The sequence below is a fragment of the Lepisosteus platostomus genome, chromosome 10, assembly GCF_059453375.1.
Source record: "Lepisosteus platostomus isolate fLepPlt1 chromosome 10, fLepPlt1.hap1, whole genome shotgun sequence".
NCBI lineage: Eukaryota > Metazoa > Chordata > Actinopteri > Semionotiformes > Lepisosteidae > Lepisosteus > Lepisosteus platostomus.
This window is the reverse complement of record NC_142620.1, coordinates 49,178,839-49,196,898: the sequence shown is the minus strand read 5'-3', so window position 1 is coordinate 49,196,898 and position 18,060 is coordinate 49,178,839. Positions and strand designations below refer to the sequence as shown.

At 36.6% G+C, this 18,060-nt stretch overlaps 1 protein-coding gene across 3 annotated transcripts in view; it reads right to left on the bottom strand.

The window, feature by feature from the left end:
• The window catches only part of npas2 (neuronal PAS domain protein 2), a 91,377-nt gene that overhangs the window by 6,771 nt on the left and 66,546 nt on the right, over positions 1 to 18,060 (bottom strand). For all 3 annotated transcript variants that reach the window (XM_088596834.1, XM_088596835.1, XM_088596833.1), the window contains exons 8-20: positions 15,018 to 15,131; positions 14,451 to 14,569; positions 13,856 to 13,938; positions 11,607 to 11,713; positions 11,036 to 11,183; positions 9,641 to 9,722; positions 7,605 to 7,731; positions 6,990 to 7,087; positions 6,240 to 6,326; positions 5,470 to 5,631; positions 4,294 to 4,509; positions 929 to 1,128; positions 52 to 144 (exon numbers count right to left, since the gene is read on the bottom strand). In XM_088596834.1, the coding sequence (XP_088452960.1) occupies positions 52 to 144; positions 929 to 1,128; positions 4,294 to 4,509; positions 5,470 to 5,631; positions 6,240 to 6,326; positions 6,990 to 7,087; positions 7,605 to 7,731; positions 9,641 to 9,722; positions 11,036 to 11,183; positions 11,607 to 11,713; positions 13,856 to 13,938; positions 14,451 to 14,569; positions 15,018 to 15,131 (1,636 nt within the window). The remainder of the gene's footprint in view (positions 1 to 51; positions 145 to 928; positions 1,129 to 4,293; positions 4,510 to 5,469; positions 5,632 to 6,239; positions 6,327 to 6,989; positions 7,088 to 7,604; positions 7,732 to 9,640; positions 9,723 to 11,035; positions 11,184 to 11,606; positions 11,714 to 13,855; positions 13,939 to 14,450; positions 14,570 to 15,017; positions 15,132 to 18,060) is intronic.

The following is an 18,060-nucleotide window of genomic DNA, read 5'->3' as shown; positions in this document are numbered from 1 at the left end:
GCATTAATCTTTAACTCTTGGGGTGTTGATCTCTACACATGTAATACTCACTTGGTTTGCTGCATTGCTGTATTGCACTGTGAGGGCTGTCCACTTCCACTGCTGTCTGGCATTAATGGTTGAATTGGCTGATTGAGCAGCATGCTGTGGATGAAGCAGAAAGTCTTGATCAATCATGCCCCTGTGCTCCACCTTTTTCACAGCTTTAATGTTTGAAACCCGTTGCAAAACTAAGCACTATAAACCAATATCCATTTTTGTAAGACAAAAGCACGATCTGTTTTTGAAATACAGGAAAGAATGTCTTCTCAAATACATCCATTTCCAACCCACCCATAGATTCCCTTTGTGAAACCACACCGCCTCTTTCACAGTATAGGCTCCTTACAAAAAGAAAATTCCATCTTATATCCGAAGAGATGGACCACATACCAACCAACCATTTACGGCAGCAACCTGCTTTTCTTTAGAGCAGGGCTGTCCAGTCCTAGTCATGGCCCTAAACCTGAACACCAGGGAGAAGCTAGTAAACTGCAACAATTAAAGCCTGAAAACAACTAAGCCTGAAACTACTTCATGTAGCTTCTGAGAAGCTGAAGTGGAATGAAAACCCGAAGAGACATCAGCCCTCCAGAACCAGAATTCGTCAGCCCTACTTCAGATGTCAACCATCCCAGTACTGATCAGGCTCAACCTTGCTATGCTCCTCAGATGTGACAACACCTGGCTACAAAGTGGTGATGCTGCTGTCAAACAAAGACCTCACGACATTCTGACTTACATCTTTGAAGATGTTCACCAAAACTGTTGTCCCCACTGTTTTTCATCAAAGCCTAGATGAGCCAAATATTTATGCTCAATGCAAAACAATCAAGGGCAGTTAAGTCCCTGCAGTTCTAATGGGTAATGAAAAAACAAGCAAACAAACCGTAATTGTCTGTCCTGGTTGAAGTCAGCATCCGAGTGTTGCTGGCTCACATCCTGAGACACTGGCAACTGTGCTTGCCGGGAACTGGTCTGTGAGAACATCATGGGGTTGCTGTAAAGTGGCATCGTCAGGCTAGCATGGGTCTGCACTGGCAGACTGGACGGCTGCATCTGACTCCCATGGATGGCTCTCTGCTGGACCTGGGAGAGGGCGAAAAATATGTGGTCAAAAGGGAAATGGTAATGAGTAAGTCTAATGTGGGTTCTTTGTGTCCTCTGGTAGAAACCTTGCATAGCATCATGGTCCGTATCTTGTATTGATCAGGGAATAGGTGAGGAATGCAATCTTATTACTATTGTACTTGAAACTGAAATTATTACAGTATACATAATGAATTAGTTCTTCATCATTATTTTAGGACATTTCATAACCCATATTAAAATGGCTTTGTTAGGATGGAGGACAAAAGACCATGACTAAGATCGTTAAAAACGAATCAATGACGGGAAAAAATAAAATTCATGGTCATTTAAACATTCAGCTCTTATCAGAAAATTGCTTCTTCCTGGTAAGGGTCAAAGAACAGCTGAGAGTAACCCAAGGGTCTAGAACACAGGAAGACCAACTCCTATATTTGACACCCTGCAGGGACACACATGCGCACACACAAGCATAATTTAAAGCCAGTATGTCTTTGTAAAGTGGGAGGAAACCAGAGCAACCTGTAAAAAAGAAACAGAACATGCGAACCTCTCTTTTAAGGTCCATATACAACCATGCACTGTACATCATCTAATATATGATGAGTGTAGAATCTGCTCAGCAGCCACTTGGCTAGACTCTGTATTGACTGAAGTATGTGTGATAAAGATAGGCGGCAATAAGCAAGTACTAATTTTAAAGAAATTTAATTTTTTTTGCAAATTTTGCAAATTTTTAAAGTATACATCTAAAATGAAGACTCATGAAGTTGTTCCATTTTCACATTCACAAGATTTAGCATTTATTATATAATTTATTTAACCTTGCTTTTCATTGGGCAGCTTCATTCCAGTCTGAAAAACTTTGATACATTCTATTTTTTTAATAGAAATTCCTTGAAGGGGTGCCACATGCCATAAGTGTGGATTCACTCAAATTTCGTGTCGTAATTTCATCTTGACAGGAGAAAAGCAATTCAGGCAGGAAGTAGGAATATACACTACAGATATTACATGGGTAATTCTGAGCTGCAGGAAGCCATATTGAATATGAAAGGAATATGGGTGTATAAGGAGATCATATAAAACACTGTATTTGTGTTTAGTCATAATAAAAGGATATCATAGCCTTAGAGACAGTTGTAATAAGAGCCACAAGAATGATTTATTGTTTTATGGGACTGTCACTTACAAAGAGAGTCAAGGAACTAAGCCTCTTTAGTCCCTAAACAAAGGCAATTGACAGACTTAACCTCAGTATGAAAAACCCTTAGGTATTTTTAAAAAGTCAGCTCAGGGGTCCATAATAATAAGGACATGGGTTACAACTGAATTAATTAAGTGTGAACAATTTGAAATTTACAGTGTTGTGGGTGCCATGGGCCAAATTCTGGCCTGCTACAAAAAGGCCAAAATCCTAGCTACACCTAGCTACTACACTTCCAAATGAGCAAGATTACACATATGGTATTATGTGATGTGTAATCTATTTTATGTTCTTAACTATCATTAATTTTAATTTCTAGCATCCAAGGAAGATACATTATGTCACACCTCTGCTGGATAATTAGCTAAATAGGTTTCCTGATACCTTTAACACAATATAATGTTTCAAATACCACCTGCAGGGCATAATTAACATTCCTTAGGCTATAAAGAGTGATGAGAAAAATAAAGTGAATTCTGTAATCCTCTACCCCAAGCTTTTTGGCGTCGTTGTCGAATACAACAAAGCAGTAAACTCGGAATTGTTGGTGGCAAAGGTCTGACGTTCATTTATAGCAAAAGGAGGAGAAAAATATTCCATTCACATTTCAAAAACTAACAATAGAGACAAGAATAAAAAATAATCTTGAAAGGAGGAGCTCACGTTTTGTTATATTGCTTTAATGAATAAAATCTACCCCGTTCACTAAATCAATAAAAGGTTCTAACAGAACTTGGCCAAAGCAACCAGATTGTGATTTCAGCACCAAAATACTGGAAATAAATGCCTGCTGAGAGTTTAATTATTCAAGTTGCTGCATTAAAAATGCTTTTGTCATTCCACAATGTACAGCATGACTTGCTTAGTAGAGCAGAACTAAATTGCTGATCTAGCCAAAGGATGGTTGGTTTGCAAACAGCTATGACATTTGGTCTATATAGTCCAGGAGGTCCCCAGGGAATAGGATTCCATATCTACTACAGAACTAATGATGCTAAAAACACTGTGGTAATTGCATTGGCATGTACATATCACCAAAAAACATGAGGGCAGCCAATACTGCTCAAAACAAAGATGATGTGTGAAATACAATGTGTTGAACTGGTGGCATTTTCTGAAGGGGAAAGGGCTTGTTGTCGTTTTTTAAAAAGGGATAACCCATTGGTTAATGAACTTTGTTGCACCAAAATCAGGAAAACTTGCAGAGGAAAAGATTTTATTGTTTTATGTCTTAATTTAAATCTGTTTAGAAAATAAAAGGGAAAAAGTACACGTTTAGAAAAATAACTTGAGGCATTTGTCTTAAACTTTCTGGATTTGTATAAAACTCCAGAAGATTATGCCCTCCATTTATCAAAATAAAAGCAAAAGTAAGGAAATACAAACATTAAAATTATCTACACTATTCAACTTAAGTGCATCACCTCACATGACCTTACTCCTTCAGTCAAGTTAAACTGTCTCACCATTTTACAAGGTGAAGAAAAGCTTATTTATTTTTCAACTACAGTATGGGCAACAGTCTGTAGTAATGCCTGGCATTAGGAAACATATGTAAAACAACTCATATAATTAGACTGTTACATATAAGAGATAAGTAAAATCACTAGTACAATTTATTAAGAAAGTGTGCTTAGGTCATGAAAAACCAAAACAATTTTCTGTTCTAATTTTAGAATATAATAAGCACCACAGCTCAATAAAAATAGGAAGGTCACTATTTACCTTGTTTTTATGGTAGAACAAAACAGCTTTTAACTAAAGGGGAAATACGAACCTGGAAATTGATTTTCAATAACATCAAAATGGATGAGTGAGAAAGTTACTATGGTGATACGAGGTGAGAAAAAACTTGGTTCAAAATTGTGTGGGTTGTTGCCTGGTAACAGTGATTACCCCATCAAAGGTTGTGGGTTTCAACACAAAGAGCTGGCTTGAGAGGCCCCCTGGCCTTTTACCTGTGGAGAGGGTGTGCTGGGTTCCCTCATGAGTGAGTGTGGCGAGGAACTGTGTGGTCTGCAGAGGTGCTCAGATCCCATTAGAGGCTGTTTGGAGTGACCAGATGCCTGCCTGATAACCCCTGATTGCTGCTGCTGCTGTGGCTGGCTGGACCTTCCAGGCCCTTGGTGTTGCGCTGAGCTAAATCCCACAGGAGCGGGTTGCTGCAACAACATCTGGAGAAAGATTTAAAAAAGCAGATGTAGTGATATCTGATATATACTGTATCACATATTCTGATATAGATTAATCTCCATCAGAAAATATTGCAGACTAGAGGAGTTTGTCTCTCCTTGACATCACGGAAAGCCTGCTGATGCTTCTTAAGTTGAAGGGGTTGCTGTTTCACCAAAAGCCAAGAGGGTCTAAGCAACTCCATGTTGACACTCAGAGTCCAGGTCAAAATCTACTAGTGACTCGGCCATGGTTTAAACTGAAAGGCTAGGCCACAGGGCACAACTTGTGCCATGAGTAAGAACTTTTACTAGTTAAACCACTCACGACCCCAGCCTTTCAGTATTTTGAAGTCTAATCTTGGGGAGGTCTGGTCTACTTTCAAGGCATGTTCAGTTTTTCTTACTTGCAGTAGATTTCATTACTTAAATATCACCATCTGTTTTACTCAATCAAATTGTACTTTTCAAGGCAGTTTTGTTGCTCAACATTTCAATGTAGCTCAACTCCTCTTCGTAGCACAGAATAGAATTTGAAAGCTCTAGGTCCGTCAATACAGACAGAAAACTTAAATTTAAAGACTTTTGATTAATTTTGATTGCTGTAGTAAAATAGTACAGGAATGAGGTAATAACATACATATTTTATAACAGACAGCCATTGAAGTTATTTTAATATGAGTAAAACATTTCTGTTACGATTATTACTAAAGTCATGATTCCTTTGACCATATGTTCAGTTCCTCTGTCAGCAAGGTTTGTTACAGGAAAGATATACTGAAAGAGGGCGAAAGAGGATTCCCACTAAAGAGATGGTTGCATCTTCGATACTGTATAAATACAGTATAGTGTGCTGTTCTGAAGCAGCTGGAGATCATCAGCTGTGATGACTTGCTCTGCACAAGAGGTAGGTTGCTGTGATGAGTTTGATGGGAAATAATTGTCTTCAGAATTGAATGTTACCTGCAGATTAGAGTTGTTTACAAGCTGCAGTTGTTCCTTGATCACATGCAACTCCTGCTGTTGTGTCTTGATGTCAGCCTGTAGAATCCGAGTTCGCTCCTCCAGCTGCTCTTTCAGCTGGTGCATCACCCCCAGCTGGGGTGGGAACTGGTACATCGGCTGCTGAAACCCCAAGAACCACAGACACAGCATGAGCACCAACCTCCATGTGTGCGTGAAGGAAACTTGTTTATTACCGTTGATCATTCTCCTTTACAGTTTTTTATGTTCCTATTTTTTCTCTTTGCCCGTGTCTCTCAATGACAGTCTGAATGTTTAATTAGAAAAACAATGATTATTAAGAACAATCTAAGGCACTCTTGAGTGGATCCACTGAAACGACAGATTTAACTCAAACAAATACAAATCCTGCAAATATCCAGGTGTTGTACAAAAAGATAAAAGATAATTAAATTGTTCATGAGGTGCGAAAGAAAATGCAGAAAATGTCCTAGACAATTTAATTTCAATCTTTTACTTCCAGCTGTATGTAGAAAAACATGTTTCAATCGCCAATTGGTTGATTGTTGTTACTATAAGCCACAGTTTTTGGGAGTGTTGTGATCCGACGTTTCACCTATGAAACAACAACAACTTCCTGCCTGTTTCTACAGTGAAAATGATGTAAAACACTCTACTCATTTCCTTACTGTCTAAAACGACAACTATGTGCGAGGGTGGCACTTTTACCGGTGCTCTTGACTATAAAATGAGCTTAACTACAAACGAACCATGAGAGAGTGCTGACTGGAAGCCGGAGATGGTGGTACATGTTGCTGAGGAAGAATTTCAGAAGCGGTCTGGCTGGGTACCAAAGTCTGAGAGGAAAAGGAAACAAAACAAGAGTCATCTTCTTGCACTCAGTAAAAACCAGAGGAAGTATTGAGGTTAAATAATCAGACGGAGACAGTGAAATGCTACAGAGCTAGCATTTCACTGAATTAATCTATGGCAGTTCTTTTACAGTCATGGATTAAACTGACAGAGATCAACCGAAAAGTTAACACGGCTTAACAAATGATAAGGATTAATTATTGCACAGCCTTTGGATTGTTTTCTGAGAAAAAGGAAATGAATGTCTGCACTTCCATAAAACCATTAAAAGCTAGGCAGGCCTTTATCTGTTTAATCTCAGACAAATTAAAAGTAGTGTGGAAAGAGTGTTCTTTATAAAGTTTTCTTTTATAACTGTAAGTGTCCATGTCTTTCTCTTGTATCTGCTAGTATCACAATAGGTATTAACAAAACAAGCCATGGACAGGTTCCAATCAGCTTTTGAACTGATGCACTTTTGTTCGTTGGTACTGTATGTAAATAATCTTCAGGATGAAGGTTAATGATTCTAGTCTTAAAACGCTAAAGAAAAAAAAAATTTGAGCAAGAGAACATATTAACTAAGAAGCGTACCTACATTTCAGAAAAATCCCTACTATTATTATTTCACATTTTCTTCTTTGAGGACATTTTGTATATGAAATTACCTTAGAACTGCTAGGCTGAATTCTTGAAGCAGGCTTTTCTGCCCCCATGGACTGGCGGGAGGGCGTACTTGTTTCTGTGTACCTGATTGAAGAGTTTGCTGCGTTCAATGACAAAGAACAATAATTATTTTGTTTCATTTTATTATGTAATAGAAAGGCCACTACTATGATGCTACAAGGGCCTGACAATGGAGTACAATATTGTCTTACAGTTGTGTCAAAAAGCAATAAGCATATAGCTCCAGAGCTTTGTTGTAAAGTGTTTTAAACCACATGCACAATGCTAGCAAAAATATCACTGGTTTTCTCAAAATAAGCCATGTGTTTCATGGTAGTACTAATAAAAACTCATATCTTGAAATGAACAGCTGTGAACTTCCGTTACAAAACACGCTGTTTTATGTACAGCGTTTACGATTTTAAGTTCAGGGAAAGTTGATTTCAAAATGACGCACTAAAAATAATTTCAAAGCTTCAAAACTGATTTCAAAGACCAGGGTGTAATCAATGAATCCATTTAATCAATTCAATCAATACATTTAATGAACCCTCTCTCACAGTCACACAGATCAACTTGCATCAGATTGTAAGAGGAAAGGCTGGGCTGGCACGTACATGCCGAGTCCGAAAGGGCCGTGTGTGAGGACTTGTGCGAGCTGTGAGAGGACAGAGATTGGGCTTGGCTGCCGCTGGCTCGCTCCCTCGGCACCTCCTGATGCACGTCAGGGTACACCTCGTGGCTCTACAATTAGACAAGGACGTAACGATCAGTGTGAGCGCTCCATGATGGCCTAATGAGAGCAGGACTCAAATTATTATTACTCAGAGCTTTCAGTCACGGATCACAAGCAACCTAATGTGCCGAGAGACCATCACTAACCAGACTTATCACCCAGACATGATGAAAGCATGTCTACCCCTGCAATGTAATAAAGGGTTGAACTGGGTAGTGTAGAAAATTAAGCATTTGCTGCATCTGTAGGCAGTTTGAATAGCTCATCATACTCACTCTTTTTCCATGTTATGCTTACAACTATTACTTTTACATAAATCTGTAAAAATATTACAATTGAGATTCAGGGCTAGACTTACATTTAATGTATTACATTTAGCAGATGGCTATACTTTAGCGATACAATGCATGTCAATGTCTGCTACTAAAACAAACTCCTAGTTTCTGTTTCAAAGACATTATTTTCCAAACAGGAGCATAAAATACATATCACTCCTTTCATCAACAGAGATGATAACTCTGATTACTGTCATAGTTCAGGCGGGTAGCTGCGTCAGCATGCGTAGGCTGCAAATGAAACGAAACATTAACTGTCATGTTATGGACAACCAAATCCTTTTGGTGAGGCATTATTTGAAACTCAGAATGACCATTGCAGTTCTACGCGGGCTCGTTCCCTTGCCACTCCACCCTGCCGGTTCGTCCCTCACTACCTGGGCGCGAACCCGGGTCTCTGGCGTCACGCAACAGAGAACCAGCCGGCTGAGCTGAAGGAGACCTCCCTCAGCCCAGGCAGCTGAGTTCCCTGTTATGCGCAGGGAGGGCTGTGACGTCACCGCACTGCAACCACTTGTTTAGAGAAGCCTCTAAACAAGTGGTATGCCCAAACATCAGCTTGGACATAGGTTTGCATTACATATAGGTCATATAGGTCTAGCTCCTTATATAGGCCATATCCCAGCCTCTTAATTCAACCTCAAGAGATTTTTTATCATTTTCAACTACAATGCACAGTGAGAAAGGTTTCCAAGGCAACAGGACATGCAGCTTCAGATTTCTCTTTAAGACATTACCATGGAAACACAGACAAATAACAAAGACAGAAATGACCCGTTGTAATTTTTTTCATTGTCCAGCAAGTGCCCAACCTGTCCCAGGTGTGACAAAAATAATCAAGAAACTGTTGAAAGTACAGACTAGGCCAGAAACAGTGGAGACACTGATTTATAAGTTGTTTTAAGAATTTAGATAGCTACAGTATAACTGTATTGCATGCTTCATGCAGTAAATAAATATATAAATTAGAAATTATTTGACAAAAAGGCTTTATCAATTAATCAATGCATCACATTTAAACTCACTTAAAGTGTATAAATTTGCAGTTTAACCAGAAATTACCTAAGAACATGGAATAATGATGATAAAGGTAGTTAAGCTCTATAAACAGACTGGATGCTTACAAATCACAAAGTATCACTGTAAAGTGACTTCCATTTCCTTCTATGGCATTTCTTCCTTTTTTGCATTTGTTTTAACAGTACTGTCATCTTCATATAATCTCGCCTCACAGCGAGCAGCACATTGACTTAAAGAAGTATTAATGTCCCACATTAAACTACACAACACCACCATACAATGAGGTTATAATGAATTTTCTGTAACTTGTTTCTTTGATAAGAAATGGGGCTATTCAATTATTTTCAGAATTGTGCTGAATGGGGTGCTGAATACTTTGGGTGCTGACAATTCATCTCGGACGCACACACCGGACCATCTAGGATAGTTATAAGGAGGCCAAGGACGATGAAAGGTTTTCCAAGCTCCTCCTCAACCATCTCCTGATCCACCTTTCTAAATCAAAACAACAGTTCTCAATGGTATATACTAGTGGCCCGCATTACAATATTCAGACCGCTACCTTAATGGATGAGGAGGCCATTTCAGAATTTGATTCCTCCAGCCCAAGTTCTCTCCTTCGCTCTGCTCGCACTTCTGCATAGCTAGAGGAACAAATGCAAAGAGTAAGGTAACGTAATCTAGATTAAAAACAACATCAATCAACAGGCTTCCATATCAACTCAGATAACTTTTCTGTTAAAGTCTGTTTTTATTCCTAGTGCTTTTGTTTTTCAAACAAGAAACAGGATTTCCAAACACAAGCCACAAACAAGGAAGACTGAATGAAAATTTGGAGGGCTATTACATTATTTTCAGTACCCAAAGGTATATTTGCCATCATGGACTTTCTTAAAATGAAAGATCTCAAAAAGGTTTTTAAGAACTTTTTTTTTCTTAATTTTGGTCTGGCACAATGCTACTGTACAGTTATTTCACTAAAAGAAAAAAGGAAACAAGCGTCAAACTAAAAAAAACACAGAACTATTTGAGGCACATAAAATTGAGACTACATTAAACCCTTGGTTTAATGGATTTTCCTTTTGCAGGCAAAAAAAAGAGGGACTTTTGGTTGTAAAATCAAAAATATCAGACTTGCCTCAGATTAATGATGAAATGTACAAATAACAAAACACAATAAAAATAAATATTAGCAGGCCATGATTGATAAAGGTGAGGGGGAAATTTGGCCAGGACACCCAGAAAATATAAGTAGAATATATACTTATAAAATAGTGTGTTGATGGACTGAAAAATGTCATTCTTGATTTAATAGACATTCAACAATAACAGAAACCCCTTCCCTCCTATTAGTTCATTAAACCAAGGGTTAACTGTGTACTGCACATTGGAACAAAAACTGAAATACACTACATAAAAATGTCTTATACGTAATTTCCAAATAATTAATTTGCAGTATGATATTTACAGTTTCAGGTGCACTAAAATGCACCACGGTTTTGAGGGTGATGGACAGATTTATTTCACGGCACATAAAACATGCACAATCCAGAATATTGGTGCAAAATAGTGTATAAGATGTTGAAAATGAATAAACAAGATAAGAAACATTCAATTAATCTCTCTGTGCTGTGGGCATAAAATGTGTTAATTTTAAAACACTCAATTATTTCTACAACAAATGCACTCATAAATTTATTAAGAGATAAAAAGAATCTACCAAATCAGAAGACTATGCTATATTCATCTCTTGCTGCAAGGCATAATATCAGATGTGTCACAATGATGAAAGGATATATTATTTCCCAATAACACTTTGTGTCATCAGATCTTTTAGGATTCTCTATGCCCTTTTGAATGCAATCAAAACTTGAAATTAAACATAATGCAGACAAACAAGCGTTTGGCTGTATATCTAGGCCTCTGAGGTACATCAGTGAAGTTCATTAAAGTCTACCTGACAACAGTATGCGTGCACACAATGAACTCTGGCTTGGAGTTCCACTGGTGATAAGTAATGTAATAATGTGTCTGAAGCCAAATCCATTGCTGTCCTTTGGTCAGAAATCGGTAGTAGCAGGATTTTCCCTTCCCAAATTGCATTACTGAAAAATATAAAAAACGGTTTCAGAGATACAGGGAAATAAACCCTAGAAATATAATACATTATAATGATACCTTGTCTGTTCTACTGATTCAATTTCAACTATAATGCTATTTTTTGTAAGACTGGATTGAACTTTTTATCACAATCTATTATCAATTACTGTAAATTAATTTAAAACGGACCTCTCTAAAGTCAAAGAGCCTGTTGCTTGACCTTCATCTTCTTGTTCAAAAAGATTGGTTATTTTATTCAAAGGATTGTCATTTTTGCATTGTGCTTTTCCTGTCAAAAGTGTTAAATGCATGCGCTGGGTGCATATCTGTGAAAAACAAACGATTTAAATGATCCATACTTCAAACTTGCCCCTGGATCAAGTAAACAGCAGTCATGTGACCCTGAGGCAGTAGATCCATTGACTCACATTGCTTATGACACCGTGCTATAAGCTCCAGATCGTCAGCATGATAATAATCATAGCCAGAAGTTCCTAGCACCTCGAAGGGTAAGTAGCCTATTATGGGTGAAGCTCTAAAGAGAAAAAAATAAAGCTCTTTAGAAACGCAGGACTCAAGATGTCGCATGCTAAAAGACAAAACAGGGTAAAAAGCCTGGGAAAAAATAGGTCAGCTCCTTCTGTTTACAACACACAAATTCCCAAAAATATTTTTCACAAATTCAAGGTCTTGATTCTTTCAGAAAAATTTTGGGGAAAAAAATCAGCCTACTTACTATTAAATTTTCTCTCAATTAAGCTTATTTACCACAAATTTTACTTTGACCACAACATGCTGTATGGCTTTGTGATTTCATAGCAGGTAAATAATTTGAAAGGGACAGGAGCCAGTTGGAGGTAAACATTCAGTAGATTTTAAACACATTTTATTATAAGCCTTAACAACATGTTAAAAAACAGTTGAAAGTATAATTTGCTAAATCAGATGAGTTTAAAAGAGATTAAATACACAGTAGTTTACAAAGGTAATCTGGAATGGAAAAAAGGACAATAGAATAGGAGGGTTAAGATCTAAAGTGAGATTCACAGGTCTATTAATAGACGTGCCACAGACACAACATGCTGTTTTTCCTTCATTCCTTTTGATTCCTTCATTGCATGTTGTACAGAGTGATTCTCTAATATTATTATAATGAATGGGACTCCAACAAAGCTATTCAGATAAATTAAGAAATGTTTAAATTTGTAAGTACTCTACATACTGATTTGTATTGCTAATCCACCCCCATTTTATTAAAATATTGTATTTTACTGCAAGAATACACCCCTGCATAAGGCTGACAAATTAGATTGCACACATCGATGAGAGGAGTGGTGTGGAAATGACTAATTTGAAAAGAGAAGCATATCCTGTTTTTTTTGCCAGGAAACAATTTACACAGAGGTTACCTAAGGAGCTAGACCAGATAAGAATGAATGTGCTGACAGATACACGAGGGCATCTCACAAAAGCTAGCTGCAGCACCTTTACTGTGGTGACTGCATAGGTCACATTAAATTCCAACACCTTGTTTGGATTTTTTTTAAGGATTCAAGAGAGCTTTAGCAAAACTGCACGATTTCATTTACCAGTTAACTGATGGGCAATTCTTAATAGATCTGTCTGTGAGGAGGAGATTTGTCATGCTCTTCTTGACTTTTTTCCATCAGAAGTGTGGGAAAGTCGTGAGGTGACAAGCATTTTTCACAACTTTTGACATCTAGGGCCTCTTTTGTGATAGATTTTTTAAATATCTCATATGATAAGAATCGATATAAACAAATAGGATAGACAGATGGCAAAACAAAAAAAATATATATAAAACATTATTTCCATTACTTTTTTTGATTCAGAATATTAACAGTCCAGAATCTCGTCATTATTCAAGTAACTTTAACAACACCAGACACTGTGCAGAAAGCAAATTTCAGAGATAGATATGAAGACCAAATATCTCATGATCTTTTCAACATTTTGTTTTAGTGAACCTTCCTTATTTCACACACACACCTATTGCTATCATCCTTTTACTGCAATAACTGTAGATCACACATGGTATTCATTTCTGAAAACTACATGTGAAAATGATTAAGTACCCTATAAAGACGAAACAGTCTATTAAATCCTTGAGATAAACAATGTTTTGTGCAAAAGGTGTTTATCTCAGAACGTTCTAGAACCTTTTTAGCACTGCCAAGAGAGGAAGTAAAAATATAAATGAAAACCAATCAAAAAGAATAAGTAATATTCTATTAGAGTTGTACAGCGAAAACTCCCGTAAGACACTGCATGACCTAACTAAAATGATAGTCGGAAAGACACAGGAAATAAAGAGAATATCAATAACCACTGGAAACAGGACAAGAGCAAACTGAATGGGTGTGTTTGTCTCCTTGAACTTCTGATTATTTGTCTTATTACAATTTTTTGTTCAAAGCCCAACATTTCCTAAATAAATTTCCATCAAGGTCTTGAAGGATTATCTAGGAAAACAAGAGCACTACCTCCCTGTGTACTTAGTTCTTAAACTGATTATACTGTAATTAGAATAGCCGAAATTAACAGAACCATAAATTAAAGAAATACAGCAGTGATTCAGATCTTGACAAGGGCACTCTGAAGTGCTATATGTTTTACAACAGAAAACCAACATCTGAAAAACAAAAAAAAATCTCACCTATGGTCTAAAAACAGGAATTTCCATTCTAGACTATGCCGAGATGTGAATTCATCACAAGGATCCTCTACATTACACAGATCCTGTCAAATCATAAAAGATAGTTTAGAGATGTGGACAAACTGTAGACATTGACTTAAGAGAATAAGAAACAATCACACAAAAAGTTAATTGTAATACTTTTGGCAAGTTGACAAGTGCAATCTGGTTTATCCTGAAATTGACAAAACACTTTCTGATCTTTCACTACAATGATAAAACATACCCATTCAATAAGGAAATAAAAATGTGTATTTAAATGACAATAGTACAGAGTCTGGAACTCTTGATATGACAATGTGATATGACAGATATGACAATTCTCACATTATAAAAAGCACTTACTGAACTTTGGTGTAATGTACTCATAAGTATTTAGCTGTAATAATCAGTGAGATGGTCAGGGACAAATAGCACTATGCAGAACTAGACAAATGTCAAAGTTTCTTAAGATATGTAGCCTAAGATGTGAAACGCTATCCAGTATATGGATTGTAAAAGAAAAAAATAAGAATCTGGAACAATTTTAACAGCAAAGATGATGTTCTTGTCTTACCTTCAAAAACTGTGGTGTTGCAAGCCGGACAGTAGCTACAAGGCAGACTTGTTCTTCTGGTGAGGACTGCATTGGTCTTGGCAATGCTAATTCAAAGCTGTTACATGAGGACGTAGGCACTAAGCAACAGAAAATATTGATACTATTAAATGTAGATACAAAAATCACCCCTTTACACATAGAATAGGCCATTACATATTACTCTAATACCCAAAGAGATAGATTTGATTGATATTGTCCCTTCTCTACCACCATATGAGTAGTTCACAAATGTTTGTGAAATTCAGATAAGCATAAAAGTTCAGAATACCTGCAAAAATGTAATGTGGGTTAAAACACTAATTGATCACTTCATTATAACGTATAATTATTTGCTGTGCAGCAACTTTATTCCATAATCCATAAAGTCTGTCTGAGATATTTATTGGAGTGCATCAATACAAGTTATGCAACTTGATTTCAACTGACATGACTAAAGTATCAAAACTTGACACTGTTACTTCGTGTATTTTTTTAAAATGATTAAACCACCGTTTTATGCCTTGAAGGATTTTACTTGACACCTACCATAGTTATGAAACTTAAAGTCTCCTACAAATTTCACATATTCATATGTAGGGGGCTCCTTTGGATCTATGTTTCCTCTAGCTAGATGACAGCAAAACTCAATATGTGTCTCATCTGAAAAAAAAAAGAACACATAAGTATATGAATAATAACGCACAAGCAAGAACAAGCATGCAAATGATCTGCATCCTGAAATGCATCACAGGAAAAGAAAGAGGTTTTCACTTTGTAAAGTAGGCCTCAAACAATCAGACCACAGTTTACAGTATAAGGCAAACTAAAAATTGCAAAAAAAAGTTACACAAGTTAAAAGAAGTAAAAAACAAGTTACACACTCTAGCAAAGTGTAACTAAAGTTAAACTTCATATTAGAAACCAAGTGGCTTAAATAAAAACACCATGTACACCATACAGTATACCTCATTCCTAAATTTTTCTTCATAGTTTCACAGCAACAGGTTACTTTACTTTTTAGAGAGGCTTATACAAATTTCCTTTGAAGTGTAGTTTATAAATGTCATCTGAATCATTTTTAAATGTATACTGTAGTTGCAAAGGCACTTCCAAGAACAATTCATAAGAATTAAATAAAGCAAAAGGTGACCTGATCAGGCATTGTTCCACCTGGACCTTGTTTGGTAAAAGTGCACCTAACGAGCTTTTGTGTGATTGGCAAGTTGCAATGCCTCACTGCACAAGCTTGTATTGCTGGTCAGAGGGCTTAAAACAAATTCACAACCTTTTGTGAAAGTACATAGGCTATAACTATAGTATTCTCATTCCAGAAAATGTTGCATTTCTTTTTTCCATCAGTATATATACATACAATATTTTTGCAGCAAGTACACCACAAATTCCTTGTACAGTCCAGATGCAGGCACTCAGAATGCGCTATATTTCTTCCAATTGCGTTACCTACAGTATAATGTGGCGTGTTGCGTTATGTAACTTACTGGGTAAAGACAATCAATAGGTGGCACTTGTGGTGGGTTAGATGTTAGTGAAACGATTGCTTCATTTAATCTGTTTCTCTACTGTGCATGTTTTAAATCCACTTAATAAAGAATATTCATGTGGAATTTTACAATAATATGGAAATGTTGATAAATGAAAATAAAAACAACAGAAGCATATCTTCATAAAAAGATATAATGTTTTATAATGTTGTTGATTTGTTTTAAGAATACATAATAAAAACACTATTGCTTTGTTTCTTTCACATGGCCTGATCTATAAAAAAGAGTTTATCATTATAGCTTGTTGTGAACGCAATGTGCCTCATTCAGGTTTACATCTGTATTGAGAAAATATATATTTTGTCTTAATGCAAATTTCAGCAATGAGTAATCAGGAAAGAATTTAACAATTTTTAGTTTGAAAAATATATTTCACGCATATTGTACTGTTGTGGCTTTAAAACCATATGGCATCATACTGTATATACAGTATATGTATACGGTATACAATCACATTGCAGTTCATTGGTGTATATGCTACTGCTTCGGTATATCTGTGGATACGACTTCATGTGATTCGTGTGTGTGGAACATCAGGAGACAAGACCCAGCAAGTGTTTTGTTTTGACTATACTATGAATTAGTCCTTGAGGCATAGTGTCCAACTGAGTAAATATGTTTTTGTAAAATAGTCCTGTTTCCTTTTTTAATTAAATATTTAACATTCTGAAATATGCAGTTTAAAAATAATAAAAGTCTAAACAGTATACAACTCAACTTACATTCTACAATTGGACAAAGACTATCTCAAGGTGCTCAGCATTAACCGGGATTTAAAAACCAAACGTTTTCTGGCGGCATCCCAAATGCTTCTACACGCCACATTTAGCGTTCACTGCTCCACCTGGTGGTTTTACAAAATAGTGCATCCGACAACAGAATATTTAAAACTGCTGTGCAGAACGTTACTCTGAGGCATGTGCACCGCAAATTGCTGCATTGCCCGCCGTGCATTCTGAATGGTGGGATCTGTACATGAAATGTGCTTGGCAAATAAAGATGAAAAGAAAGAAACAGAATTATTTTTGAAAATAATGTGTTGAAAATAATGTTTTGAATATGTGTTCAAACTAAGAGATGGAACACTGATGAAAGGGTCCAGGCTACCAGGACATCACTGAAAATCTGGACCACTGAAAATCAAATAGATGCAGGAAAGCACTCCCTGGGTTTTGTGAGTGAGAAACACATCACGGGGGTATGAATAGCGCTTCAATAAAATGTTCGTTCCCCACTGTTTCCTTATCACTTTCCTGTCTGAATCTATTGTCCCTGTACTTCAAGACTACATTAGGGAAAGCATTTAGTATCTAAAGAGCCTAGAGTACACCATTAAAACATGGACCTAGATGAAAACCTTGCAACATTTACGATAACAATTGCCAACAATAACAATGGTATACTGGGAAGAAAAGTGTTAGGGTTTGTATCTGAGAGGGAGGTTGGGAAGAAAATTAAAACACACCTGTTGTGAATTATTTTTTTGTTGTTAATAATACTGAAATTGCTGTTAATGTTCTGCTTTTGATCTTGAACACTTAACTATGCACCCAAGTAGGGAGCTTCTAAACACTTGACTCATTTTCAGGGGCATCCAGTTACATAGAAGGATTAAGGTCACAGTGTACAGTCCCAGATACTGGTGTGGATTATGGCGAGAAACACAGCAGTGATTAAAACCAGAAACAACAGTGAAGTTGCTATAATTAGCTCAAGTACTAACTACACAAACAGACCTTATAAATAGCCTTAGTTGTTAATCACTGCATCCTTACAGAATGTTCATTAGGTTACTGTCTGTCACTGTTTAACACAATGGAAATATAATTGTATTCTTCATTTGCACAATGTAAAAAATAATATTTTTTTCAGAAATGGATACCTTCTTCAGTTAAAACTCAAATGTAGTTTCTTTTACCTGACCTTTCTTAAGTTTTTTTTTTCAAAAACACAAGTCACTGGATATAAGTCTATTTGGTTAATAAATAAAGTGGGCTTACAGAGGTCTGGAAAATGTATTTCTTATT